The sequence below is a fragment of the Thamnophis elegans genome, chromosome 1 (assembly GCF_009769535.1).
Source record: "Thamnophis elegans isolate rThaEle1 chromosome 1, rThaEle1.pri, whole genome shotgun sequence".
NCBI classification, from domain to species: Eukaryota; Metazoa; Chordata; class Lepidosauria; order Squamata; family Colubridae; genus Thamnophis; species Thamnophis elegans.
The window spans coordinates 174,357,978-174,385,764 of record NC_045541.1 but is presented as its reverse complement, the minus strand read 5'-3'; the positions used below and the strand labels follow the sequence as shown (position 1 = coordinate 174,385,764).

Below are 27,787 nucleotides of genomic sequence, written 5' to 3'. Positions count from 1 at the left end.
ATCTTGATTCTATCTCGCTTTTAATGCAGCCTAGGACTCTGTTGGCTTTTTTGGCAGCTGCAACACACTGCTGGCTCACATTTGGCGTGCCAGGTGATCTTCCAGCCATTGGAGATTCCTAGCCATGACATAAAAAGAGAGCTATTTTGGTGTAATGTTAAAGGCATCAGGTTAGCAATGGAGAGATTGTGAATTCTAGCCCCCCCCCCCCCTTCCACTCCCTTAGGCACAAAGCCAGCTGGGTGACCTTGGACCAGTCACTTTCGCTCAGTCCTGGGAGGCAGATGGCAGCAAACCACTTAAAACCTTGCTAAGAAAACAGTAGGGATTTTTCCAGGCAGTCCCTGAGAACCAGACGCAACTGATTAGAGAGAGGGGGGGGGGCACATAACATATTTATTTATTTTTATTTTATTTATTTGACATCAATCTTGAGGCTTATACCTGAATCTGATGCATGAAGAAATCATGGTGCTTTAGTTTTCAAACCATAATTAGATATCATTTTATTTTATTTTTTAGATAAACAATCCATTTTCCATTAACCAGTGTGTCATCTGGGCACAAATATTTTGTGCCAACATTAAAATATACAATCTTATTCATTATGTAATCTCATCTTGGCTTAATTTCCAATACCTTAAGTATCTAATATTATAACAATCCCATTGTGATTTATTTAACTCTATTAGTTATACTTAACTTAATACATTTTCTATACTTTAGATAACTTCTTTTACTATTAATCCTTACCCTGTTTCCCCCAAAATAAGACCTCCCCGGATAATAAGCCCAGCCGGGCTTTTGAGCGCATGCGCTAAAATAAACTCTCCCTGAAAATATTGCAACACGGCAGCAGCCATGAGTTGACCACGCTCGCCACATCCTGCACCTCAAAAATAATAAGACCTCCCTGAAAATAAGGCCAATCGCTTATTTTGGGGGTCAAAAGAAAATAAGACCCTGCCTTATTTTTGTGGAAACACAGTATGTCTCTTCTCTAACTACTGATAAAAAGATTCTCTAAATTGTGTAATAATCAGCTTAGCAATAGCAATAGCAGTTAGACTTATATACCGCTTCATAGGGCTTTCAGCCCTCTCTAAGCGGTTTACAGAGTCAGCATATTGCCCCCAACAACAATCCGGGTCCACATTTGACCCACCTCGGAAGGATGGAAGGCTGAGTCAACCTTGAGCCGGTGAGATTTGAACAGCCGAACTGCAGAACTGCAGTCAGCTGAAGTAGCCTGCAGTGCTGCACTCTAACCACTGCGCCACCTCAAAGCTTGTCCTTTGATAGCCAGTGTCAATCTCTTCATTCAACTAATATTTTCCTAATCACATTCTCCTCTATAGGGATCTCTTCACTTTTCCAATTTTGTGCAAATACAACCCTAGCTGCTGTTATAACATGAAAACCATAATTGAAACCCAGCTTGGTGCAATGGGTAAATGCAGCTGGGCCTCATCCAATTTTTGTTTTAAGTTTATATCGCACTAAAGCAGTGTTTCTCAACCTTGGTCACCAAGATGCGTGGACTTCAACTCCCAGAATTCCCCAGCCAGCAGAGGTTGGATCAAGTTTGAGATTCACTGCACTAAAGGCTCACAGTGGCTTATAAGGGGAGCTCGCTGCATCCTACCTCTGCAACAACAACCCTGTGAGGTGGGTTGCCTGAAAGTGACTGACTTCACGTCTGAGGGGGGATTTGAGCCTGGATGTTTGTGCAGGTGGTCCTAAACTTACAACTGTAATGGAGCCTGCCCACTAGTGATGGTCCTTAAGAAGATAGCTCATATGACTGTCCTGATTTTATTACCTTATTTGCGGGGGCCTTTAAGGAAACTCATTGTTTACTATGGTGCAGTTTTGTCAAAAAACAGAAGTAAATGCCGGTTATTGGCAAAAATGTAAATCTCATTCATGTGACTGGGATGCCATAAACCAGGGGTGTCAAACTCAATCCCATTGTGGGCCGTGTCAGAATTTTGTTTGCCCTTGGGGGGAGGGACCAGGGTGAGTGTGGCCTGATCATCACTGCTGAATGGGTGGGCGTGGGCGGGCCCAAAGCAGCAGGAGTCTGTGGGACGGCCCGCAGGCCAACTCCCCAGCCTAGCGTGGGATCACTCCAGCTCATGGGCCACATGTTCGACACCCCTGCCATAAACAGTTATAAATGTGGGCCAGTTTGCCAAGTGTTCAAAATGAGCGGCCATCAAAACTTTGGAACCAGGTCATAAGTATCTTTTGAGGGGTCTATTATAACCTTGGACAATCCCTAAGCAACTGGTCGTAAGTTGAAAACGTACGTTGCCCAAATCGCAATCACATGAGCATAGGATGATCAGAACTTTGAGAATCAGTCATAGCCACAATCACCACGGTTGCTGAACAGATGGTCGTTAATCAAGGACTTCTTGTGTACCAGATCATGAAGCAGCCTTTCAATCAGAGCTGAAGAAGCTTCTTGGATGAGAAGCGAAACATCTTCAAAGAAAAACGAGACAGTCCAGTTGCCTCTTGAAAAAAAGCACCTTTGGGACAGTATTTGGCTTGAAATAACCCACGCAAAAACATTTGCGTTGTAAAAATTGGGGGAGAGCATCAGGGTTGTAAATGAAAATCTTTTTGGACAGCAAAGGTGACTAGCAGGCAGCTACCGGAACATGTAACGCCAAACTTATCACTGGAAGGCGAAATCACAGAACTGTGTCTCTCTCATTTTGGACCACTCGTGCTGGGGAATTCAATGGAGAAAGCCATTGCTTTTGGATGAGTTAAGGGGTAAAAGGAAACGCAGAAGAACATGGTAGTTGGGCACCATCAAAGCTGACACCAGCCAGAGCATAGAAAAACTCAAAAGAAGTAGTGCAAGATCAGATGATATGGAGAGACTTGACCCCATAGAATCGCCAGGAATCAGACACGATTGAATGGATACCACCATCATCATTTTTCGGACTATAAGACGCAGCGGAGTATAAGACACATCAAGATTTTGAAGAGGCAATTTGTTTAAAAATTGGTGGCCCCCAGGAGCACTCTGCAGGCCTCCCTTGTAAAAAACAGGCATGCGAGAGTTTTAGAGGCCTACAAAGTATTCCTAGGGGCTGGGGAGGACAAAAACGAGCAAAAAACGGCCCATTTTTCGTGAAAACAGGCTCGTTTTTTGCAAAAACAAAACAAAACAGGGCGTACAGAGGCTTTGGGAGGCTTGTAGAGTGCTCCTGGGGGCTGGGGAGGGCAAAAAGGAGCAAAAAAACAGCCCTTTTTTGCTCGTTTTTGCCCTCCACAGCCCCAGGAGCACTTTGCATGCCTCCCAAACCCTCTGCACGTCCATTTTTGTGAAAAATGGAATGCACAGGGGTGGGGTTTCGGGAGGCCAAAAATGCTGTATTCAGTGTATAAGACACACTCAGATTTTCACCCTCTTTTTGGAGGAAAAATAGTGCGTCTTATGCTTCAAAAAATACGGTACTTCCAATATCTGGCAAAAAAAAGGCAGTTTCAGACAATGGATTCGCTTAACGATTGACAATTACAAAATAATAAAATTGGGCACAGTCACGTGGTGATCCACTTAATAACCAGCAATGACTTAGACCATAATTCAGGGGCTCCATCCCAGTCATAAGCCGAGGACTGCCTGCAGGTACTCATTGTGCCGTTATCTCCCGGCCCATCTTTGAGATTTGTCAGTGCAATATCCAATGCTGTACTTGTAAAACTGAAATCGGCACGGTGTTCCTTCATTAGCAGATCAGGCATCTGATCTTTCACTGCAGCTGAGTCCCGTAAGGAATGTGAGTCCCAGCCCAGAGTCAAAGGATGAAGAGGAAGAGGAGGAATTACCCAGCATTTTCTTACATCAAGGTATTTTCCCCCTGCAGCTTTCTTCAAAATATTTTACGTCCGAATCAATGTAGTTTCCCTTAAAAAATAAGCAATGGCTGAACTAAACCTTATAGTACCTGGTAGAAATTATAATGTCTTGAATGGGGTGGGTGGGTGTTAATCTCCATGACATCAGTTGACCAAGGCTTGGGGCCACTCTGAGAAGGCCCTGCCTCTTCTGCCCACTTGTTCAGCCACAAAGATATTGAAACCTAAGTAAAGGGGTGTGTATGTGTGTCACACTTTGTCCAATGGGATATGGTTGCCCTTATGTCTCATTTAAACCTCCTGTGGGCAAAATGGAACAACTCACCACAACCAATTCACTGCAGCCCACTTGTTGTGGGACAACTCACCCGGGACAATTTTGCTGTGGGACAATTCAACAATTCAGTTTAATTACTTAAAATAATTTTTTTTAAAAATATTGTAAGTAATGAAACTGAATTGTTGAATTAAAAAAAAAATATTTTAATTTTTGTCATTCACGTTTCGTTTCTCCTCCCTCCTTTGGCGTGCTTCCACCATTTCTTCAATATTGATGTAACTCTTGTCCCGTGGCGAGTTGGCCACGCCAAGGTGGCCAATGTTGAGTTGGCTGCGGCGAGTTGGCCGTGGTGAGGCATGGGCTTGTCCAGGCAAGTTGCCAGGATTCAAAGGCCCCAAATTTATTTAAAAAATGGAAAGCCACAATAAGGCATCATGTGTAGATGATGTGCGCACATTTTTTTACCCCTATTAGGTTTCTGTGAATGAGTGAGATCAACATGCTTATCAGAAGTCCTCCTTTCTGAAATCTTCATGTGGATGCTTGGCTCTCCGTGTACAGCCAAGCTTCTTTTCAACTCCACATCCCTTTCAGCTTTTTGTGGATTCCCCAGCATGTATATACACTATATTGCCAAAAATATTCACTCACCTGCCTTTACTCGGATATGAACCTACTGTAAGCGACCTCCCATTCCTAATCCATAGGGTTCAATATGACGTCGGTCCACCCTTTGCAGCTATAACAGCTTTATCTCTTCTGGGAAGGCTGTCCACAAGGTTCAGGAGTGCGTTTGTGGGAATTTGTGACCATTCTTCCAGAAGTGCATTTGTCAGGTCACACACTGATGTTTGACGAGTTTATGTGGCATACCACTTTGTGGCTGAGTCGCTGTCGTCCTCAAACACTTCCACGTTCTTATAATACAGCTGACAGTTGACTGTGGAATATTTAGGAGCGAGGAAATTTCACGACTGGATTTGTTGCACCGGAGGCAACCTATCACAGTTCCACGCTGGAATTCACTGAGCTCCTGAGAGAGACCCATTCTTTCACCAATGTTTGCAAAAACAGTCTGCATGCCTAGGTACTTGATTTTATACACCTGTGGCCATGGAAGTGATTGGAACACCTGATTCTGATTATTTGGATGGGTGAGCGAACACGTTTGGCAATATAGTGTAGGTAGTCCTTGCTTAGTGACCATAGTTGAACCGGCAACACAGTCATTAAATGAAAGCATGGCTATGCTTATGATTTTACTGCGGTTTTCCTTTGTGTTATAGCAGTGATGGCCAAACTTTTTTGGCTGCCGTGCCAAAAGCAGGGGGAGCACAGGGGTCGTGCGTGGGCTTGCCACACCCATAATGCTATGCGCACGACACACACACTCCATGCGCTCGAGACCAGCACGCACACACATTGCTTTTGTCATTTTTTTTTGCCCTCCCCAGGCTCCAGAGGCTTTCTAGGAGCCTGGGAAGGTCGAAAACAACCTCCACACACCCCCTCCGCCCCAGACGTCCTCTGGAGGCCTCAGGAGCTTCCCTGAAGGCTCCGGAGGGCGAAAAACGGTCCTACGAGCAAACTGGAAATATGTTACCGAACTTCCGGTTTGCCCGTAGGACTGTTTTTTTCCACTCCAGGGGCTTCAAGGAAGCCTCCAGAGGGTGAAAAACGGCCTCAAAAGAAGGCCAAAGTCAGCTGGCCAGCACGCGCATGTGTACTGTTCAGCTGATAGGGCAACACCTCGTGTGCCCTGACAAATGGCTCCGCGTGCCACCTTGTAGCACGTGTGCCATAGGTTTGCCATCACGGTGTTATAGACTTGTGAAGGCTGTAAATGTGAGGATGGAACACAGTTATTTTTCCATCATCATCGTAACTGTGAACACTCACTAAAGGAAGCAGTTACTAAACGAGGACTACCTGTATTGAAATTTGTATTGCATTCAGAGGCATTGCCTTGTGGCTGTAGCACAGAGTTTCATGAAACTTTGCATATCCATGAGAGATTGCTAAAAGTCATTAGGATTTTTTAAAAAAAATGGCGGTGCATGCAGCCAGTAGCTATACTTATAATAATGCTTATGTTCCTGGAAAACCTGAACATTATTTCAAGTGTTCCTCCAGGATAAAAGTTTGAGAAAGGGCAATCTAGCATTGGCACCTTCCCCTAATACAGTGTTCTTGTCCTTGGCAATTTCCAGATGTTGGACTTCAGTTCCCAGAATTCCACAGCCAGCATAGCAACTGATGAGAATTCTGGGAAAGCCCATGCATCCAGAAGTTACTGAGGTTAGGAAACATTGCCCTAAAATAGGAACAATAAAGCTGGAAGACACATGGAGGAAATCAGGGAAGGTGGCAAGCTCTCTATACAATGCAGTACAGTAGAAGTTTCACTAGGAATTCCTTGCAAGACTTTTATTCCAATTTTAATCCTTTCTCCAAACTCTGTGTATCGTAGAGCCTTGTGGTTTTGAAGTTGGGTTGATGGTTTGGTGCAAGCTCCCAAGATATCCCTACTGGCCAGCTGTGGTAAGAATATTGATTATTTATTTACTTATTGAAGCAGTTTATATAGTTGCCCATCTTGCAGCTGTGACTCTAGGACAGGTGTCCCCAAACTTGGTAACTTTAAGACTTTTGGACTTCAACTCCCAGAATTCTGGGAGTTGAAGTCCACAAGTCTTAAAGTTTCCAAGTTTGAAGACCTCTGCACTAGGAAGTGCACAGAGTAACATCGTGACCCCTTGAATTTACAAAGTAAATATCCAAAATAATAACGATGCAACAATTACAGCCAGAATATAAAAAATCGTTCCATTTTAATTAACAAAAGTTTGAGTTTGAGTTTTATTGCGCTTGTATGCCGCCCTACTCCTGGGAGACACAGGGCGGCTAACAATAAGAAGGGAAGGGGGGTACAAAAATAAAAACAACAGTTAAAAATTCAGCAACAGTCATAACATAGGATGGGGCTGGATAATTCAACAGCCCCAGGCCTGCCGGAACAGCCAGGTCTTAGTTGCTTTGCGGAAGGCCGGAAGGGTAGTAAGGGTCCGGATCTCAACGGGGAGATTGTTCCATAGGGCCGGAGTAGCTACAGAGAAGGCCCGCCAGCCGACATTGGCCGGCAGATGGAATCCGGAGGAGGCCTAGTCTGTGGGAGCTAATAGGTCTTTGGGAGGTGACTGGCAGGAGGCGGTCTCTCAGATAACCAGGTCCGATACCATGTAGGGCTTTAAAAGTAACGACTAGCACCTTGAAGCGTGTCCAGAGACCAATGGGAAGCCAGTGCAGCTCGCGGAGGATAGGTGTAACGTGGGTGTACCTAGGTGCACCCACAATCGCTCGCGCGGCTGCATTCTGGACTAGCTGAAGTCTTCGAACACTCTTCAAGGGCAGCCCCATGTAGAGCGCGTTACAGTAATCCAGTCTTGAGGTCAAATTGGTCAAGACAACGTCCCAAAAGTGCTTTTTCAAAAGGCAACTGGTCTTTGTGGGTTTTTTTTTGAAGATGTTTCCATAAGATGTATGTAGGTGTTCCCACTACTAAGGATATCTGGGAGTGTATCCTGTTTTGATAGAAATCTCCCTGTTAAAATAGTTGAAATGTATATTTCATTATTATTTCATTATTCATTATTTGGGTAATGAAATGTGTATTCACATTTCATTACCCAAACTAGGTGACATCATCTGTGCTAATAAGGCTAAAGGATAAAAATTGAGAGCCAATCCCATTCCTTACTAGCACTGATGGTGTTACCTAGTTTGGGTAATGAAATGTCTGTAGGAAAACAACCACGCTCAGAGACCACATCAAGGACCCCTCCCTTTTTTCAATGCTATTGTATCCTTAAATGGTCAACCTATAATTGATTTGATTGCTCATATGCCTTGGAGTCATTTTCAACTCCTAGCAACCGCAAAATAGCCACCGTTTGTTCGCATCTTCCGTTTCCTGAAAGTAACATTGGGGACCTAATGATAGAAATGGGAATTGGCCAGAATTCCCCAGACGGTCATAGAGGAAGTATTTGTATTTGTATTTGGTTTATTTGTATGCCGCCCTTCTCCAGGAGGGACTCAGGGCGGCGAACAACTCAAAGGGGAAAGGGAGCATAAACAACAGTACACATAATTAAAATCCACGAAAATCACACAGCCATACCAGTCGAGAGGGGAGGGGAACTCATCAACCCCAGGCCTGCCGGCACAGCCAGGTTTTGACGGCTTTCCGGAAGGCCTGGAGAGAGGTGAGGGTCCGGATCTCCGCGGGGAGTTCATTCCAAAGGGCCGGAGCTGCTACAGAGAAGGCCCTCCCCTGGGTAGTAGCCAGATGGCATTGGCTGGTGGACGGAACCCGGAGGAGGCCGACCCTGTGAGATCTAACGGGTCTTTGGGAGGTAATTGGCAGCAGGCGGTCTCTCAAGTACGACATCAATTCCCAGAATTCATTTTAGCTGAGGAATTCTAGGAGTTGAAGTCCACACCTCGTTAAATTGTTTTAAGTTGAGAAGATTGGAGCACCTTTGATGTAGAAAGTTGTGCTTAAAAAAAATAAATCTAAATGTCAATAGTAGAAGTGTTGATCTCCTTTTAATTAATTGTGCCCAGGGGTAGGTAACGCTGGCCCCTTTACTGCCTGTGGACTCCCAACTCCCAGAATTTCATGCTGGCTCAGGGATTCTGGGAGTTGAAGTGCATAGGTAATAAAGGGGCCCATAGTTGCCCACCCCCTGATCCAGCTCATGATGTGCTGCCCTCCTGATTAGCTCATAATGTGCTGCAAAGGGCCAGCTGCAGAGATGGAGCAAGGCCAACCAGTCTGTGTACTTGTCCCTTTGAATAGATACCTTGATTGCAAACCTGTGTGACCTTCCCAGCTGCTCAGCTGTTCTGCTTGTCTCCTGGCAGGTGAAAAAGGTACATCGGAAAGCTAAGAAAGCCAATGTCGTCCTTATAGAGAAATGCATGGATGCCATGAAAACTAAGGGGTAAATCAAGCTATTTTAATTCCCTGGTGTAAAGCACCTCTCCCTCCCTTCTGCTTTCATTTGTTGATAAGCCCTTTCCTGGCACCTCCCACTCATGGCTGAGTTACAGGTAGCGATGTATGGCCACAATTGAGCTCCAGATCTCCCATTGCTAAGCGAGACGGTGGTTAAGTCAGTTTTGCCCCATTTTACAAGCTTTCTTGCCACAGCTGTTCAGCTAATCACTACAGCGGTCAAGTTAGTAACCCAGTTGTTAAGTGAATCTGGCTTCCCTGTTGACTTTGCTCATCAGCAGGTTATCAAAGGTGGTCACGTGACCCTACAGTGATGGCTAACCTTTTTGCCATTGCGTGCCAAAAGCGGGGGGAGCGAGGGGGGTCATACACATGCGTGCCCACACCCATAATTCTATGCGCCCTCCTCCCCGCATGTGTGTGGGACTCCCCCCCCCCCCGCACGCACTCTCTCCACGTTTTTGCCCTTCCCAGGCGCCAGAGCCTTTCTGGGAGCTTGGGGAGGGCAAAAACAGCCTCCCCCACCCCCGGAGACCCTCCAGAGGCCGGAATCGGCCCGTTTACCAATTTCTGGTCAGACCAGAAGGTCCGTTTTTCACTCTTCCCAGGGCTCCAGAGCTTTTTTAGGAACCTGGAGAGGGCGACAACGCCCCCCCCCCCACCCCGAGGCCCACCGGAGGCCAAAAACATCTTGTTTCCCAACTTCTGGTGGGTCCAGAAGGCCCAAAATTCAGCTGGAGCTCGCGGGCCCACCAATATGGCTCCGCATGCCATAGGTTGGCCATCACGGCCCTGGAACAAGTTCATTAAAACAATTTTCATCACATGACCATGGAGATGCGCAATGGTTGTAAGTGTGAAAATCAGTCTTAAGTCACCTTTTTCAATGCTGTTGTTAACTACAAATTGTCACTAAATGAATATTTGTAAGTCGAGGACTACCTGTATTTCCTGGTCCAAAACAAGGCTCCCTGCTTCTTCTGGAGAAAAAGGTCTCTCCCCCATAGATGAGCCCAGAAAGGACTCATCTGCCCATTTTGCCTGTGTAGAAATGGAGGCATAGTTTGTAGCCGCCATGTGAGAACCAGACTCATCCATGTTCTGGAACATTCCTGTATTTCTCCAAAAGTGAATGTTCCAAAGTCAGGTTGGTCTTCCTGGAATTAAATCTAGCATTGAGCAGGATGGGGCCTAGGAACATTCCAGGATACTGACTATAATTTTCAGCTTCAGCACAGCCTGATTAGAAAAAAACAGCTGATTGTTGGTTCAGCCTCCTGACCATCAGCTGTTTCAGGCTGCAGGGATTGTCATTGCCTATTGCCACCTCCATGATCCACAGTGGAAAATGGGGCATGGGGATGCAGCAATAGGCTATGGCAATCCCTGCAGCCTGAAACAGCTGATCGTTGGTAGGCGATCTAACAGCTACTTGTGCTAATCAGGCTGTGCTGAAACTGAAACTTGTTTGTTGCAAGGAGGCAAATTGCTGGGAGGCAGAAGCAGAGGCAGATTCCCCCCCCCCCCTTGTTTTCCTCCCCAAAAGCTAGGTGTGTCTTACACTTCGGAGCGTCTCATACTCCAAAAAATACGGTAAATAGAAAATCAGTGGGGAGGGAGAGGAAAGAGAAGTGAGGAAAGGTAAGAAATAAGAAAGAAAAAGAAGCATTGACTTCCTAGTCTCTCTGTTACAGTAAAATAAGGCATTAACATCAAATCACAACTTCTTGCTTTTTTGTGATAATATGAACAAGCCATTTCTATAAAGATCTATCAGTCTAATTGGTGAAACCCAAAGTCAAAGTTTCATACTTTTCCACATTGAGTACAAAGTTCACAAGCGGTTTCCATTTGGAAACACAAGTACTTATGGTCAGTTTTGCCATTTCGGCCAACTCCATCAACTTCTGCAACCATTCTTCCACAGTAGGAATCTATGCGTCCTTCCATTTATAACAACGTTCCAAATTTTTTTTCCTCCAATTCTTTTTCTATTAAGCCCAAAGGGAAAAGTTCTGGTTTCATTTTTACCTCCATGAATCTTCTTGACCAACTCTAGACTTCTGTGTACCTTGCGGTCATATCTTGAGTGCATGAGAAATTGTAGCCATCTTTAAAAAAAATAATTGTGTGTGGTTTTATATCGGAAGCAAATTCTCTATTGGGAATCTCTCTATATCCATAAACCATAGGGATATGCATAGGTTTAAAACTGGGATTGCCTATAGCTTCCTCTTGGCTACGGATCCTGCATCCTCCCCACAGGCTGAACATCCTTACTTCAGTTTTGCAGTAGATTTGAATTTGAGTGCCAGATGAGGATCCCTATCTATCTGATCCCTAGCACTGATGATGTCACCTAATTTGGGTAATGAAATGTCTGCAACAAAACATCCCAAGCTCAGACAGCACCAAGGACATCTCATTTCAATCCTGAGGTACAAATATCCTTCCTTTTATCTATCTATCCATATCTGTCTATCCATTTATATCTATCAATTCATATCAGGGATGGGTTCCTGCCAGTTCTAACCTCTTCTATAGAAGAGGTTCCACAAATCTACAGTGCCGTTTAGAACCGGTTCCAGCTCCCTCCCCCCGCCCGTCCGCACATCATCAAGATGAAGAGCGAGAGGAGGAATTCTGGGAGTTGAAGTCCACAAGTCTTAAAGCTGTCAAGTTTGAACACCCATGGGTTTTTTTTTTTCCCCTAAAGGGTTAGGGGTGTGAGGGTCTTGTAACTTGAGAGCTTTAATGCTTGCGTGCTTCAAATGCCAGAGTTTCTGAGCCAACATTTTGGTTGCTAAGCAAGAGCGTTGTTAAGTGAGTTTCACCACATTTTACAAGTTGGCCACGCCCACCCAGTCACATGGCTGGCAAGCCACTCTCACCTGGTCACAGGCTGGCAAGCCACTCCCACCCAGTCACATGGCCAGCAAGCCACTCCCACAAAGCAGGCCACACCTACAGAAGAGGTTCTAAAAAAAATTGAAACCCACCACTGATTCATATCTCTCCATGATCTACCATTTTATCTATAATGTCTGTGTCTATATTCATCCACATTGATATCCATGCATATCTTTACTTCCATATCCGCTCATCTCTGTCCATCTCTCCCTCTCTCCTTTCTCCCTCCCAATACCTCTCTCTCCATCCATATGTATCTATCTACCTGCTTACGTATATATCTAGGTTAGGCATCTTGGAGGACTCGTTGGCATGTTAGCATATGTGTGTGCATTGCCACTTTTAGTTTTATCATAGATGTCAGCCTCGCGATGTAGTCCAGAAGTGCTAGTTCTACTTCATTGTAAAGTTACAGTGAAACCGCCAACCATCATTATGTCAAAATGTTGGCGATGCAGACAGGCTTGATATGACCTCAGCAGCCGCTGATTGATGCTATGAGGATGCTATAAGTCCCTAGTGCTAAAAAGGACCATAAAAGTTATTAAAACATAACAAATAGTTAACATAAGGCATTAATTTCCATTGGGATCACACACACACACACGCACACCAAATTCTAGTTCCAAAGGAGAAGGAACTGAGTTTATAAATCCCAGAATTTCCCAATCGGAAGACTGTCCATGTTCTAAGCCAGAATTTCTCAACCTTGACCATCTTAAGAAATGTGGAGGGGGGGGGGTGAAAAATAATAATGGGGGAGATAAGATGTTCTCTTCTCTCCCTTCTTGATGCAGGTTCTCTACTTCCTTCAAAAACCTAAAACACTTTGACTGCAAAGAGAAACAGACGCTGATAGTGAGTAAAGCCCTCAGGAATAAAAATGCCGCTTGTGATCTGAGAAGCTCGCAGGGTCCTATTCCAGGAGTGTCAAACTCGATTTCATTGAGGGACACATCAGGGTTGTGTTTGACCTTGGGGGGGGAGGGGAAGATGTCCATATGGGCGTGGCCATGGTGGGTGTCACCAGCTCAATGTCACTTGTGTTGGGGGCACCTGTGGTGGTCTGGGAAGGGCTGGGGTGGGGGGGATCCACTTATGCTAGTAATTTTGCTAGCACTCTGGCAGCGAAAACAGAGCTGGACAGACGCCACGTGGCCTCCGCTCCCCGGGCTCCATTTTGGGCTGCGATGGCCTTCTGCCAGTGCAAAGGACCACCTGAGCTCCGTTTTCGCTGGCCGAGGCACCACGGGCCAGTCTTTTGCTGTTTCCAGGACGGCCCCCATGGGCCAGATCCTAAGCCTCTGCCCATGGATCCGGCCCACGGGCCTTGAGTTTGACACCCCCGCCCTGTTCCCATAAGCGGAGCCTGTTTGCCTGACTTGTTTTTCCTTCGTAGGAGAAAGCCAGGGAGAACTATAGCCACGAACTCAACTGGTGCATCAGCTTGATTGCGGATTACAGAATTAGAGTAGGTAAGATGGAAAGGCCCAAGGAACTCTTTAAAGCCCATCCTAAATTTATGAAGGGGGGGGATCTTTTTGCAACTTGGTCAACTTTTCCTGAATTTTGCAGCTTCAGTGTTCCAACTAGCTTTACAGCCGGTCCTCGACTTACAACAGTTCGTTTTAGTGGCCGGTCATTTTTCACACTTATGACCATTGTAGCATCCTCATGGTCGCGTGATCAAAATTTGGGCCGCCTGGCAACTGACATGTATTTCTGACAGTTGCCGTATCCCAGAGTCACATAATCACTATCTGTAACCCTCCCAGTTGGCATACAACAACCAAGGTCGATGGGGGAAACCCTATCACTTAACGACCGTATGATTCACCTAACATTTGCAGTGATTTGCTTAACAACTATGGCAACAAAAGGTCGTAAAATGGGGCACAGCTCGTTTAACAACTGCCTTGCTTAGCAGTAGAAACTTTGGACTGAATTGTGGTCATAAGTTTCTTTTGCTACCACTGCATTGTCTCCTTTAACTCTTCTTTGCAGACCTGCCTATTGTCCTCAACTTATGACCGTAATCGAGGCTGCCCATCGAGGTCATAAAGCAGGACCAACACAATTTCACTTTTGCAGCAGTCATTAAGCAAATCGCTGGGTCACTATAGGCATGGTTTGGCCGAAAACTGGAATTAAATGCCAGTTGGGGGCAAAGTTATCGTAAAATGCAGTCACATGACAGCAAGATGCTGCAAACAGCGGGAAATCTGGCCTGGTTTGCCAAATGCCCAAAGTGTGGTTACATGGCTGCAGTGAGAGGTTGCCATCGGAATTTTGAATCTGGGCCATAAATAACCAGGTAGGTCCATCAGAACTTGGAACAGTCACTGAAGTGACTGGTCATAAATCAAGGACTATCCTATGGCAGTGGCCCCCAACCTTTTGAGCACCAGGGACCGGTTCTGTGGCGAGAGGTTTTTCTGCAGACCAGAGGGGGCGTGGTTTTGTGTGCTGCCTACATCCCACGGATGGGGCTTCACTTATTTGCGCGACCCAGTTTCTGGCACGCCATGGCCCAGTGTTGGGGTTTGGGGACCCCTGTCCTACGGTCCATGTTACACAGATGGAAAAACATTCAATGAAGTTTTAGAAAACTTCCAGGTCAGAAATTGTGGGGTGGCTTCCCTGCCTGTACTGAAAGCCAGAGAAATCAATCGGCATTTCTTTCTACCTTCATGACAATTTTCTAGCAGATGTGGGCAATTTTGGTATTCAGGACCTGAATTTCAGATTTAAAAAAAAACAAAAAAAAACGGTTCTGGGGTAATCTGGGGACATTTGCAAGAGGACACTGGCTCAAGTTTCTAGATTCCTTTTTTCAGGGAGTTGTTTTGAAGGGGATAAAGTCCAAATAGTCCTCAACTTACCGCCACAATTGGAATCAGAATTTTTGTGGCTGAGCATAGCGGTGTTTAAGTGAATCACACCTGAGTTTAGGCACAAACAAATTGCCACTGTTGTTAAGTGAATCACACAATCATTAAACGAATCTGGCTCTGCCCATTGACACTGCTTGTGAGAACCCGAATACATGCCGGTTGTCAAAACACCCAAAGTTTGATCACATGACCATGGGGATGCTGCAATAGTTGTAAGGGCAAGGACTGAATCATAAGTCAGGTTTTTCAGCATTCTTGTAACTTCACACTGCCACCAAGGAAATGATTGTAAGTCAAGAACTACCTTTATCAACACTTGAGCAAATAAGTTGCGACACTTTGAGTTGATGAAATTAAGATTATAATTGATTATATAAATGGCTGTGTGTGTGTGTGTGTGTGTGTGTGTGTGTGTGTGTGTGTGTGTTCCAGCATAACTCTAGAACGCCTCAAGCAATTTCAACCAAACTTGATACACAGATGATTTACTCTCTGGAAAAAAATACTGTGGGGGTAAGATACCTCTAACACCCCTCGGGGTGGTGGTGTTCTGTTGAGGTACAGCTTGTTGTGCCTTAAAATGGCTTCTACTGTACAGTGCAGTGGAGTTGCCATGGTAACGGCTTCACAGTATTCTACAAGGGGGCTCCCTCTGGTAAGTGGAAAAATCCAACATTAGAAATTACGTTTGGTCTGGACATTTTCCCCCTATAAATAAATACTCGGGCAACGCTTGAATATCATCTAGTCTAATAATAAAATGATAAGCCTTATTTGATTTATGTTAAGATTGAACTTAAGTGATATTGTCCCGCCCCGTAGTCAATCATTTTCTCTTTGGGTGATAGTAAATAAGATTATACCAATACTCTTCTAAGGCCTATCAGGACTGCCTCTGCACACAGTCATCCATCCCCAATTTGAGCATTTTTCTTGTCCTCTTTTTCACTGGAAGGGGAACCACACAACTGTCTCACTTATTTTGGCCATGTCATGCGGGGAATTTCATGGGAGAAAGCAATTACGTTTGGAAGAGTTTAGCAACAAAAGGAAACCAGGCCATTAAAGAACACAGTGGTTGTATACCATCAGAGTTGATACCAGCCAGAGCATAGAAGAACTTGAAGATATAGTGCAAGATAGGAAGATATGGAGAGACAATTCATAATTCAGCAATTAAGGATGTGTGTTTCGTTTTGTTTTATTTTTTGCATTCTTACTACAGCAGATGGCTGTAGTTCAAGCACATGGTTATTGTAAATTGAGGCTCTCTTTCTCTTATACCATTCTTGATTTCCAGTTGTGTAAAAAATGATTTAACTTTTGCTCATAGTATTGACTCACATTTTTAACCAGGTTAAACCAGATTTAAGATCTGATCCTACAACAATTTTTGTTTCAGATGTGACTTTTTATGTCAGACATCAGGTGCAATTTTTTGCAAATTGCAATTACAATATATGTTGTGTAAGGAAAACAATATAAGCATTAAAAAAAAATAGTGCAAGATCGGAAAATATGAAGAGCCCTGACCTTTAATCTCCAAGAGATGAACATGACTGCAAAATGGATAACATCCTCATCTTGTCTTCTTAGGTTGTCATTCTTTTGTGGGGTCCTTCCTGGAATACTATGTTGATGATATGAGTGAGTAAGCTTCATTCTGTATCTTAAGAAGCCCCATTCCTTGGAAGAGGGTGGTGTACATTATATAACAAAATTAAATCAGCTTAAAGACAACAGGGCCAGCTTGGAATTCCTTTTCTTGTTTTGATGTCATCAATAATGCTCAGACCTTCTGCACTTCCACGTATTGGCATTCTTTAAATTTCTGATACTCACCATCCTGAGAACGTTCTCTGTAGGCTGTGTTACGGGTAGTCCTCGACTTATGACCGCAATTGAGCCCAGAATTACAGTTTGCAAGTAGTTGCAATAATAAGTCAAGGTATCATGTGAATGGACCCATTTTTTTTACACTTTTTAGGGTGGCCATTAAGCAAACATTGCGGTCTTCAAATGGATGCCACAATCATTAATGGGATCAGTTTTCCCCAGCGGGAGTGTTTTTGCCAAAAACTGACAAAAAAGCATCAGAAACTATTGTTACTTGACCATAGAACCTCACAAATAACCATTAAGATGGGCAGATTGCCAAGTGCACCAAATGGAATCACATAACTGCAACTGCAGGGTATATGTGTGTATGCCGCTGTCATAACTTGAAATGTCTCATGTAATTCTGAGGGGGGGGGGAGTTGTCATAACTTTCAACAGTCGTTCAGTGACAGGTTATAAGTCAAGGACCACCTGTGGTTGTGCGATAGGGATTAGCAACTTTTTAGATCGGGATCTCCAAACTTAGCAACTTTAAGATTTACGGGCATCAACTCCCAGAACTCCCCAGCCAGCCATGAATTCTGGGAGTTGAAGTCCACAAGTCTTAAAGTTGCCACGTTTGGAGAGCCCTGTTTTAAGTGCTGACCCAACTTTGAGCAAAGACCCTGGCTTCTTTTTCCCAAGGCTCTCCGGTCCGAAAAGAATCCTTCCATACTTTATCCCAGATGAGCTGCCCTCAAGTGGAGGTGTTGGACAGCAGCGGGGAACTTCTTGCTGAGATAAACCCCCCAAAGCAGGTGAAGAAAATCCTTCCTGACCGGACGCGAGCTGCCCGAGACCGAGCCAACAAGCAGATTGTGGAGTTCATCGTAAAAGCCAAAGGCGCTGACGAGCACCTTCGCTCCATCCTGAAGAGCCAGAAACAGTCACGCTGGCTGAGTAAATCCCTCAAAACACCCCGGTATTTGATCCTGGAGACCTACTTGGAGGATGATTATCAACAGGACCTTGTGCTCAATTACTTAAAGGAAGTTTATCGGGAAGTTGGAGCCAAGAAACTGCCGGTTAAAAATAGAGACATGGCCAAATTTGTCCTCGAAGTACTTTTTCCAGAAGTAAGTGAAGTGGGGGACGTGGAAGATTTCCCCATGTAAAACTCGATCCCTCTGCTTGTGTTTGACCAGATTAGCATATTGCAGTTCTTCAAGGATTCAGGTAGAACTTTATCAGAGTTTGTTGCAGAAAAATCAAATCCAGCTGGATGCATTAACTTCTTTATATACGTAATAACAGTTGAATAAATGTACAATGCCAATAGTAGATTCTTTCAATGTGGTAGAAGTTACAAGCAGAACACAAGAGGGAGAGAAGTTTAAGTTTCATTTCAGAGTTCAGAGCAGACAGTAGTTTCAGTTTCAATTCTCAGCACAGACACAAATCTGTTTAAGCTCCCATTGGCTGACTTAGTTGCTATGCCTATTTATTGGCTGACCTTGTTACCATGTCTCTCCCAGTCATGAATATTCTAACAAAAATTTTCCTAGCCATCCTTGGAGACACCAGAATTCGAATGGAGAGCTTTTTTTTCTGCCACTAAATTGCAGCCCCCTCCTCTTCCTCCTGAACATGTTGACAAACATGGCCTCTAAACCAATGTTTCTCAGCATTGGCCTCTTTAAGAGGCGTGAAATTCAGGAAGTGGAAGTCCACACATCTTTAAATGGCCACGGTTGAAAAGCACTGCTTTGAACTGTGCCCTTTTCTTTCTTTCTTTTTTCCTCCAGGCCATCATTTATGCAATTTCTGCTGTGCATCAGATAGACTACAAGACAGCAGAAGAAAAATACATCAACGGACCTCCAGTGAGCAAAAGGTATCTGCTCAGACCTCCATCCCATATATAAGTCTGCCTACCTCACACACTAAGTCTGCTTTACCTCACACACTAAGTCTGCTTTACCTCACATAGTCTCTGTGTGCCTGTCACATTATGCAGTGGCGACTTTTTTTTTTTTGCAGCTATCCCACAGTTAGTACTTCTAGACACGTTGGGATTGCAGTGTGAAGATGGTTGCTAGGAAGTCTGGAATTATGTCTGTGTGCTTGTGTTTGTGAACCTTCCTTCCTTCCCTCTCTCCCTCCCTCATCAAATATCTCCTTCCTTCCTTCCTTCCTTCCTTCCTTCCTTCCTTCCTTCCTTCCTTCCTTCCTTCCTTCCTTCCCTGATTCTCAGCTCTTAGATCTGACATTGGTCCCAAGCTCCACAACTCTCTTTGTGCCTAAGGCAGAATTAGAACTCAAGGTTTCTGGGTTTCTGGCCTGTTGCCTTAACCGCTAACCCAAACTGCCTCTCTTAGACATATATATTTTATATATCTCACCCATGTCAGTAGATTCTGCACAGTTTACATATATGAAGTGGAATGAAACGTTGTCATCCTCTCACAAATGTCGGACTCAACAAAAAAATTGTTGAGGCTCCCTGCGAAGATTTTAAAATTGGTCCAATCATCTGCCGTGTTTCCCAGAAAATATGACCTACCCCAGAAGTGAGCCCCAGCTTGATATTTTACACATGCACCCAATATAAGCCCTACCCCCTCAAAAATAAGCCCTAGTTATGACCCCGCTGGGGTGCACAGTGTGTGGCAAGGCGCGCAGGTAAAAATTAAGCTAGAGTGGGGATGGCGGGGGGTGGAGCTGCCATATTTAGCAGGCCTCACACACTGCAACACCACCTTGCCGGCCCACATCTTCTGCGGCTGCTTCCCGCCGTTTGCGCGCATCAGCCCTGGCTTCCATTTTGCTGTCAGCAGCTTTCAGGAAAGGCCTCTGCAGCTGAGAAACGGGGTCCGAATTGACAGGTGTGTTGCCCCCAGCCTCATTTCGCTGTCAGAGGCCTTTCCTGAAGGGCCTCTGATGGCAAAATAGAGGCCAGAGGTGACGCATGCAAGCAGCAAAAAGCGGGCGTAGAAGAAGTGGGCCGGCAGCGGGCTCCGGCTCGGCGGGGCTGTCGGTGCCGCCACCATGAGGTGAGTCAGTAGAAGACACCCCCCCCCCCAAAAAAAGACCTGGTACCTTTTTTGGTGGCAAAAATAAATAAATAAGGCCGAGTCTTATTTTCAGGGAAACATGGCAGGGAAGGACCAGCAGTAAACTGCTTCTTTGAGATTAAAGGGAGCTGCAGCTCCCACACGAAAAAAGTTCCTTCAAGACAGCACACTAAAGGTAGTCCTCGACTTACAACAGCTCATTTAATAACCGTCAAAAGTTACAACAGCGCTGAAAAAAAGTGACCTGCGGCCATTTTTCATACTTAAGGACCCTTGTGACAGCCCTGTAGTCCTGTGATTAAAATTCACACGCTTAGCAACTGACTCACATTTATGACAGCAGCCGTGTCCTGGAGTCACATGATCTCCTTTTGAGACCTCCTGCTGAGTCCGATTCCCTTCACGACCGTGTTGCTAACTTTCACAACTGCAGTCATTCCCTTAACAACGGTGGCAAGAAAGGTTGCAAAATGGGGCAAAACTCAATAAATGTCTCGCTTAGCAACAGAAATTTTGGGCTCAACTGTGGTCGTAGGTCGAGACCATTCAGTTAATGACAATAATCGAATCGGGAATTCTGTTGCTAAATACCGCCACTGAACAGCGCAGTGGAAGTTCTGGTTGCTGTCGTTAGGGGAGTCCTGTTACTGGGTGTAGCGTCGCCATTGAAGACTTCCCACCAGCTTCCCCATTGGCTTTGCTTGGGGGAAGCCAGCAATGAAAGTCTCCAATGGCAGTCACGTGATCGTGGGATTCGTGTCACTGTCATAATTGCAAGCCGGTTGCTAAGCTCCCGAATCGCATTCACGTAACCCCAGGAACACTGTGCCAGCTGCAACTTCCTGATTCGCTGCAGTTTATAATTTGGGAGAGTTGCTGAACAAATGGCCATTAACCGAGGACTAGCTGCATTCCTGTCAGAGGAAGGGATTTCACTGTGCATCGTTCTCCTTTCTCCACTCCTGAATCAGGACATCCTATCGTGAATATTTATCCTGAATATTGCAGCTTTTGGTTTTCCTCTCAGGCCCTTACTCAGAGTGTAACTATTCTCTCTTCATCATTCTTCAGCTATAGCACACTGAGGTAATAAACTGTCATAAGACAGCTGCCCTTTATTTATGGCATTGTACAGGTAGTCCTCAACTTACAGCAGTTCATTGAATGACCAAACCTACAACATCACTGAAAAAAGTGACTTATGACCATTTTACACACTTACAACCATTGTAGCATCCCCATGGTCACATGATCCAAATTCAGATACTGGCAACTGATTCATATTTATGACGGTTGCAGTGTCCCGGGGTGATCATGTGATCTCCTTTTGCGACCTTCCGACCAGCAAAATCAACGGGGAAACCTTTGTTTTGCTTAACGACCGCATTACAAATTTACCAACTGAAGTGATTCACTTAACAACTGTGGAAAGAAAAGTTGTAAAATGGGGCTTCGCTTAGCAACAGAAATTTTGGGCTCAATTGTGGTTGTAAGTTGAGGCCTACCTGTAATTCTGTTTCCTAAAAAAATATCTTTTGGGGCATTTCAAAAACATACTGTGAACAACAATAAAACTACAGGTAGCCCTCAACTTAAAACCACTTGATTAGTGATTGTTTGAAGTTACAACGGCACTGGAAAAAATTGCCTTACAACCAGTCCTCCCACTTATGACCATCGCAGCATCTCTATGGTAATTTGATCAAAATTCAAAGCACTTGGCAACCAGCATGTATTTACAATGGCTGCAACGTCCCAGAGTCATGACCACATGACTTGCTTAATGACTGCAGCGATTTGCTTAACAACAGTGGTAAAAGATTGAAAAGCTCTTTTATCAACCACTCTGATTTAGCAACAGAAATTCTGGTCGCAATTGTGGTCATAAGCTGAGGACTTCTTGTATAACATTGTTGACAAAAGGTTCATGCAAGGAAGCTCTCTGGCAGCGTAAGAAATAAAATACGAAGCTCAGCATTTAGGGCTGAAGGGAAGAGAGTCGGCCTTGAGTTTTATTGTGTAAAAGGAAACTAAGGAACAAAATCTCAGGATTTCAGCTTCCCCGTTGCTAGAGGTTTGTTTTGTTTGCTTGCAACTTTTTTTTAAATCCTTCAGGGAAAGAGAAGAATTTGAAAAAGAAATCCAAGAGGAGAAGCAAAATTTTGCCAAGAAACCGAGAAGCCATCCGTAGAAAATAAACTCTGAAGCTCTTTATCCATCCATTTATGTACTGGGTACTTGTAAGGGAGATTAAATTCCGTGGTTTTGTACATAATATTAAATTTATTTTTTTATATATATATATATGGATGTATATGAAAGAGATATCTATCAAATAGGAAAAATAGGTATGCCTGCTGTTTCCTCTGTACAAGAAAATGAATTGTGTTTGGTCTGTCGCAACAAATCTCAGCCGCATAAGAAGCCGCCTCCAGTTTAAAACACATTTTTAAAATTACATTAATAAGTATCAGCTCCTGATAGGCTTGATTGTGATTTGAGCCCACCGTTGACTTTGGACAACGTTTGAAATGCGAAGCAACATGCATTTATGTGTTGCAAACTCTTCTCCCTAACTGTTCTTCAGTTATCATGGGTGGCTGAGATTCATTCCGTCTGCGCTGAAGCTCAGTTGTAGGGCCGGGCACACTTCCAGATTCAATTCAGACTGTGGGCGAGGGCAGCTGCTCTCTACTACTCATTAAAGCCGCTGCACCCTTTTTTTAAAGCCGCTTACACACGTCTGAAAAAGATAGGTTTCCTTTTTATGAGTTGGTTCATTAAACCAGCCGCCACTTAATGCAGCTTTTAAAGATGCCAGATGTTTCAGGCTTGCCTAGAAGCCAGAGGGGGGAAATGGGTTGCTTCAATGAGCAGCGGGAAACTGCTCCATTCAACAACTTCTGAAGCCCTTCCGGTTCGTTTTTGAAGCATGGCGATAGCAACATAGGAAATGTTTTCCATTCAAACTTTTTTGAGCCTAGAACGCTCAATTTTATGAAAAGCCCGTTTTGAGCGCAGAATCGCTGTTTCGGTCTTAGAGAACTTTGTTCTGATAATTTTCTGACCACAGGAAAATCTCATTTCAAGCTTGGAGTATTGAGTAATGGCTTTTTTTCTGATTTTATATATGTTTGGCATAATTCCTAATTGTGAATTGTGCATTTTAAAAATGCAATATCGTTTAAAGCAGGCTTGGGGAACACGGGCACTTTTATGACGTATGGAACTTCGACTCCAAGAATACCTGAGCCAATTTGCACAGCTCAGGAATTATGGGAGTTGAAGTTCCACACGTCATAAAACTGCCCAGAGCTCCCCAGCGCTGCTTTAAACAATATTGTTGTCTAAAATCAACTGCTTTTCATTTTTATAAATCCGCTTACATCATCAACCAGGACATTCTGCAATACCACACTTATCCTACCACTCAGTGTTTTGTAATTCTGGATCAATTTTTGTGGGAGGGGATGAAGACAAACGCAGATAACATTCAATAATCTCCCATTTTTATTGATTGTACTGACATTCCTTATGACATCCCACTCTGCGACTTTCGTGTTTTGTAATTTTGGAAAAAAATAAATAATAATAATAATAATAGCTTGCAGTGCTTCACATTGTAGTGTCGTGTCTTCTTAAGAGAAAGCCTCAGGAGTACAGATAATCTTCGACATTTAGCGACCGTTCACAGTTAACGGTACAGAAAAAAGGGACTTACGGTAACCATTGGTCTTTGCACTTAGGACAAGGGTCCTCAATCCCCAGGCCGCAGCCCAGGAGTGGGCACCAAAAATATTAGCAACGGGTTAGCAATCTCTGCCCGGTTACTGGGTGGGCGTGGCCATGGTGGGTGTGGCCTAGTTGGCCTCCTGCACCACGGAGGGGGGAGCATTTTCACCCTCCCCGGGCTCCGGAGACTTTCCTCGAGCCTCCAGGAGGGCGAAAATGGCCTCCCCCAGCCTCTGGAGGCCGGAAATGATTCCAGCCTTCTGGAACTTCCAGGAGGCCTGTTTTTCACCCTCCCCAAGCCTCCATGACGGCCCTGTACTTTCCAGGCATCCCAAACAGGCTGCGTGGGGACTCCTGGGGTGGAGTGAGGGGCGAGGCCAGAAGGGGTGGGATTTATGGGTTCTCTGAACTGGGCAGATTCTTAGCTAGAGGTTCTCCCGAATCTCTGCAAACCCGCAGCAGCCCACCCCCGCCGTAGGACAATACCGGGTTGTGACCTATTTGGAATTGGGCCATGTGAGTGGCTGGCCAAAGTGCACACACACACATACACGTGTGCAGCTCAGCTTGTATAAGCAGCAGGCGCACACATGCACGCCAGCCCGCCACTCGCTCAAGTTGAGTTGTGTCCGTGTGGACCAGCCCGCCACTCACATGGTTCAATTCCCCTCTCCCCTATCACATGATCCAAATTCATGCGCTTGGCAACAGATCTGTATTTATGACCATTGCAACAGACCTGTATTTATGACCATTGCAACAGACCTGTATTTATGACCATTGCCGCTTCCTGCAATTATAAGAACACCATTTGCGACCTTTCCCAGGCGGCTTCTGAACCAGCAAAATCACTGGAGGGAGCCAGATTGGCTTAACGACCACACGATTCAATTAACAACTGCCGTTGAACTTAACCATGGGAGAAAAGTAATAAAATCGGGCACTGTATAGGACTATGACTCATTTACCAACCACCTTGCTTGGCCACAAAAATTCTGATCCCAACGGTGGTCATAAGCTGAGGACTACCTGTACCAGGACATTTTCTCTTAATAATTACTGATGAGTTGGTTCAGGGGAGGGATTGGCTTCTGTTGTAGTGGTCTGTGGGGATGGCCTTGGAAGCAGGAGGAAGGCCCGAAGAGTAGGCATCAGCCATACTAACCTTAACTCTGAGGGAAGCCTAAACAGAGTTGAATAGTGACTCACAGCTCACTCACACAAACATAAATAGGTTAGACCAGGGGTCTAGCAAAGCTGGCTGGGGAATTCTGGGAGTTGAAGTCCTCCAGGCTTAACATTGCCAAGGTTGGAGACCCCTGGGTTAGATCACTCTGCCCCCAACGCCAACTGAAACCAACACTGGATGAAGGGAGGGGGAGCCACTGCAACACCATTCCACGCACTGACTAGTTCTAGAAGGAGACCGCAGTGGATGGTATCAAAGGCCACCAAGGGGCCAAGAAGGACAAGGACGGAGCATTCCACATCCCAGACCTGCCAAAAGTAAGTGACCAACTTTGTCTCCATACGATGACGTGGTTGGAATCCCGATCCAGGTACAGGTGTTCTTCGACCTACAACAGTTTGTTTAGTGACTGAACTTAAACAGCAAAGTGACCTATGACCGTTTTTCACACTTATGACCTCGTACCATCACCATGGTCACGGGATCAAAATTCAGATGCTTGACAACTGAATTATGACAGTTGAAGGGTCACCTTTTCCAACCCGACAAGCAAAGTCAAGGTAATGTTCTGACCGAGGCTTCCCAAGAGCATGAAGCAAACTCCTTGTCCCAACAAAAACCCCTTTTATTAATTTGCTGTGAATTCTGCTCATTCGCATCCAGCAAAGTCTTTCAAGGGAGGATTTACGGTCACAGACCTTATCTGGCTTGGAGAGCTGCCAGTCCGATATCTGCAAAACTTGGCAAGGAGCCTCGGAGACTCACAAACCAATTAAGGGAACTAATTGTCTCCTGCAAACTCCACTCCCCTTTCGCTCCTCTCTTATTTCCTCTGGGAGGGGCCATTCGTCGTCCACCTGTGGCCTTACTCCCAAGTCGACCCCTGTTCCTTAGCTGTTCCCTTCGCCTAGCCACTCTGGGAACAGGCTCCAGCTGTTCATCCGCTTCACTGATGTCTGACTCTGAAGGCAACTGATAACTGGCATATGGCCCTGGCCCCCTCTCCGCCTCCAACACAGAGCCCTCATCCGAGCCTTCCCCAGACTCCACAACTGGCCCATCTTCCTCCCCAACCTCCTCATTACCTAAATCTGTTGCCAACCGCTGGCCACTGGCAGGCCACAACAGATAAACCATGTTAGCTCAACAACCGTTGTTACTAACTGAACAACTGGGACAGCAAAGATAATAAAATGGACAAGACTCACTTAACATCACGCTTAGCAACAGCAAACCAACACTTACCTCAACTTTTCCTAAAAAGGACAAAAAATGTCCAATTGACATTGGACTCAGTAGCTCTTATATCAGAACTGGTAAAATCCATTATTTTAAAGGATACACACAACACTTTATACTGTAGATCCAGCTCTACACCCGCTACTTGCAGGCAAAAAGATAGGTGTGTGTATGAGAGGGGGGGGGAGGGAGGGAAGGAGGGAAGGAGGGAAAGAGACAGATACACTTCTAAGATACATGGCCTTCAAGTCCCAGAATTCTCTGGCCAGAATGCTAGGTTGACCTCCATTCTTAAAATTGTTGGCTGGAGGATTCTGGGACTTGAAGTCCTCTCATGTTAAGTTACTGCAATTTAGAAAGGTTGCTTTAGTCAAGCTGCCCAGCTGGAGGCCAACTCTAACCCAATGCCTGTTCAAATAAATGATTGGAAACTCCTTAAATCAAGAGGCAGCACAAAGCCTGGTCACTGCACATTATTATTATTATTATCCGCAACAACAGAATTGTATCACAGCGCAGCGGCCAGTTGTTTCACCGGATTTGGCATTGATTACTAGTCGGGACTCACCCAGGGGCCTAGGACGTCGTAATGTATTTTTGTAATATGCGTGCAGATCCAAGCAGTGCGGCTTTTTGCATTTGACTGATGGTGATTTTGTCAATTTTTGACTGTTTTAAATGTAATTCCAGTGCTTTTGGAATAGCACCCAGTGTGCCAATTACCACTGGAATTACCACTGCTGGTTTGTGCCATAATAGTTGAATTTCGATTTTTAAGTCCTGGTATTTCGCGGTTTTTTCATGTTCCTTCTCGGCGACCCTGCTATCACCTGGTATTGAGATGTCTATGATTGTAACCTTATTTTTCTCAACCAGTGTGATGTCTGGTGTATTATGCTCCAGTATTTTGTCCGTTTGTATACGAAAATCCCATAAGATCTTGACCATCTGATTTTCGGTGACTTTTTCAGGCTTATGTTCCCACCAGTTTTTTGCAGTTCCGCTGGTGTTATTGCAATTTGTTGATGTATCTTGTAAAATTCTTCGACATGGTGCCAAGTGCCCTGATGACAATGGGTATCACTGTTACATGATTCATCCATAACCATGTAGTTTCGATGGCCAGGTTGCGATATTTCATGATTTTTTTCCAGTTCTTTTTCTTCGACTGGCATCTCCAGGCACAGCGATATCACTAAACTGTACGCTTTGACCCTTGACAATCGTGATATCTGGCGTGTTGTGTTCCAAATGACGATCCGTTTGTATTCAAAAGTCCTACAAGATCTTCACCTTCTCATTTTTGGTAACTTTTTCCACTTTATGTTCCCATGACTTTTCGGATACAGGTAAGGCGTATTTTTTACATAGTGACCAGTGGATTAATTTAGCAACTCAATCACGTCTAGCTAAATTATTACTATTGTTATTATTATTCGTAGTAGCAGCAGCAGCAGCAGCAACAGTAGTAGCAATAGCAATCCTACAGGCTCAGCCCAAACTACCTCACAGGGTTGTTGTGGAGATGCATTTGCAATCTGCTGTAAAGAAATGCCTACAATCCAAGAATGGACATTGAAAGTTACAAACTTAGCCGAGATGGCTAAAATATCGGCATATCTTAAATATCATTCAAATGAGAGATATAAACGAGACTGGAAAAAATGGATTGACTATATACAAAATAAATACGGGACCAAGAAATTCCAGTTAGCCTATGCTTAAGATCAGAAATGATTTAAACTG

General features: G+C 44.7%; 1 protein-coding gene across 5 annotated transcripts in view; it reads left to right on the top strand.

The window, feature by feature from the left end:
* The window catches only part of PWWP3A (PWWP domain containing 3A, DNA repair factor), a 41,826-nt gene extending 18,344 nt beyond the window's left edge, over window positions 1–23,482 (top strand). For 4 of the 5 annotated variants that reach the window (XM_032220286.1, XM_032220486.1, XM_032220550.1 and 1 more), the window contains 9 exons: window positions 3,760–3,876; window positions 6,636–6,706; window positions 9,092–9,171; window positions 12,893–12,953; window positions 13,495–13,570; window positions 16,586–16,636; window positions 17,513–17,943; window positions 18,613–18,701; window positions 21,997–23,482. In XM_032220286.1, the coding sequence (XP_032076177.1) occupies window positions 3,760–3,876; window positions 6,636–6,706; window positions 9,092–9,171; window positions 12,893–12,953; window positions 13,495–13,570; window positions 16,586–16,636; window positions 17,513–17,943; window positions 18,613–18,701; window positions 21,997–22,072 (1,052 nt within the window). In that variant the 3' untranslated portion in view covers window positions 22,073–23,482. The remainder of the gene's footprint in view (window positions 1–3,759; window positions 3,877–6,635; window positions 6,707–9,091; window positions 9,172–12,892; window positions 12,954–13,494; window positions 13,571–16,585; window positions 16,637–17,512; window positions 17,944–18,612; window positions 18,702–21,996) is intronic. The other variant, XM_032220361.1, reaches the window with a different exon arrangement.
* The last annotated feature ends 4,305 nt before the right edge of the window (window positions 23,483–27,787 follow it).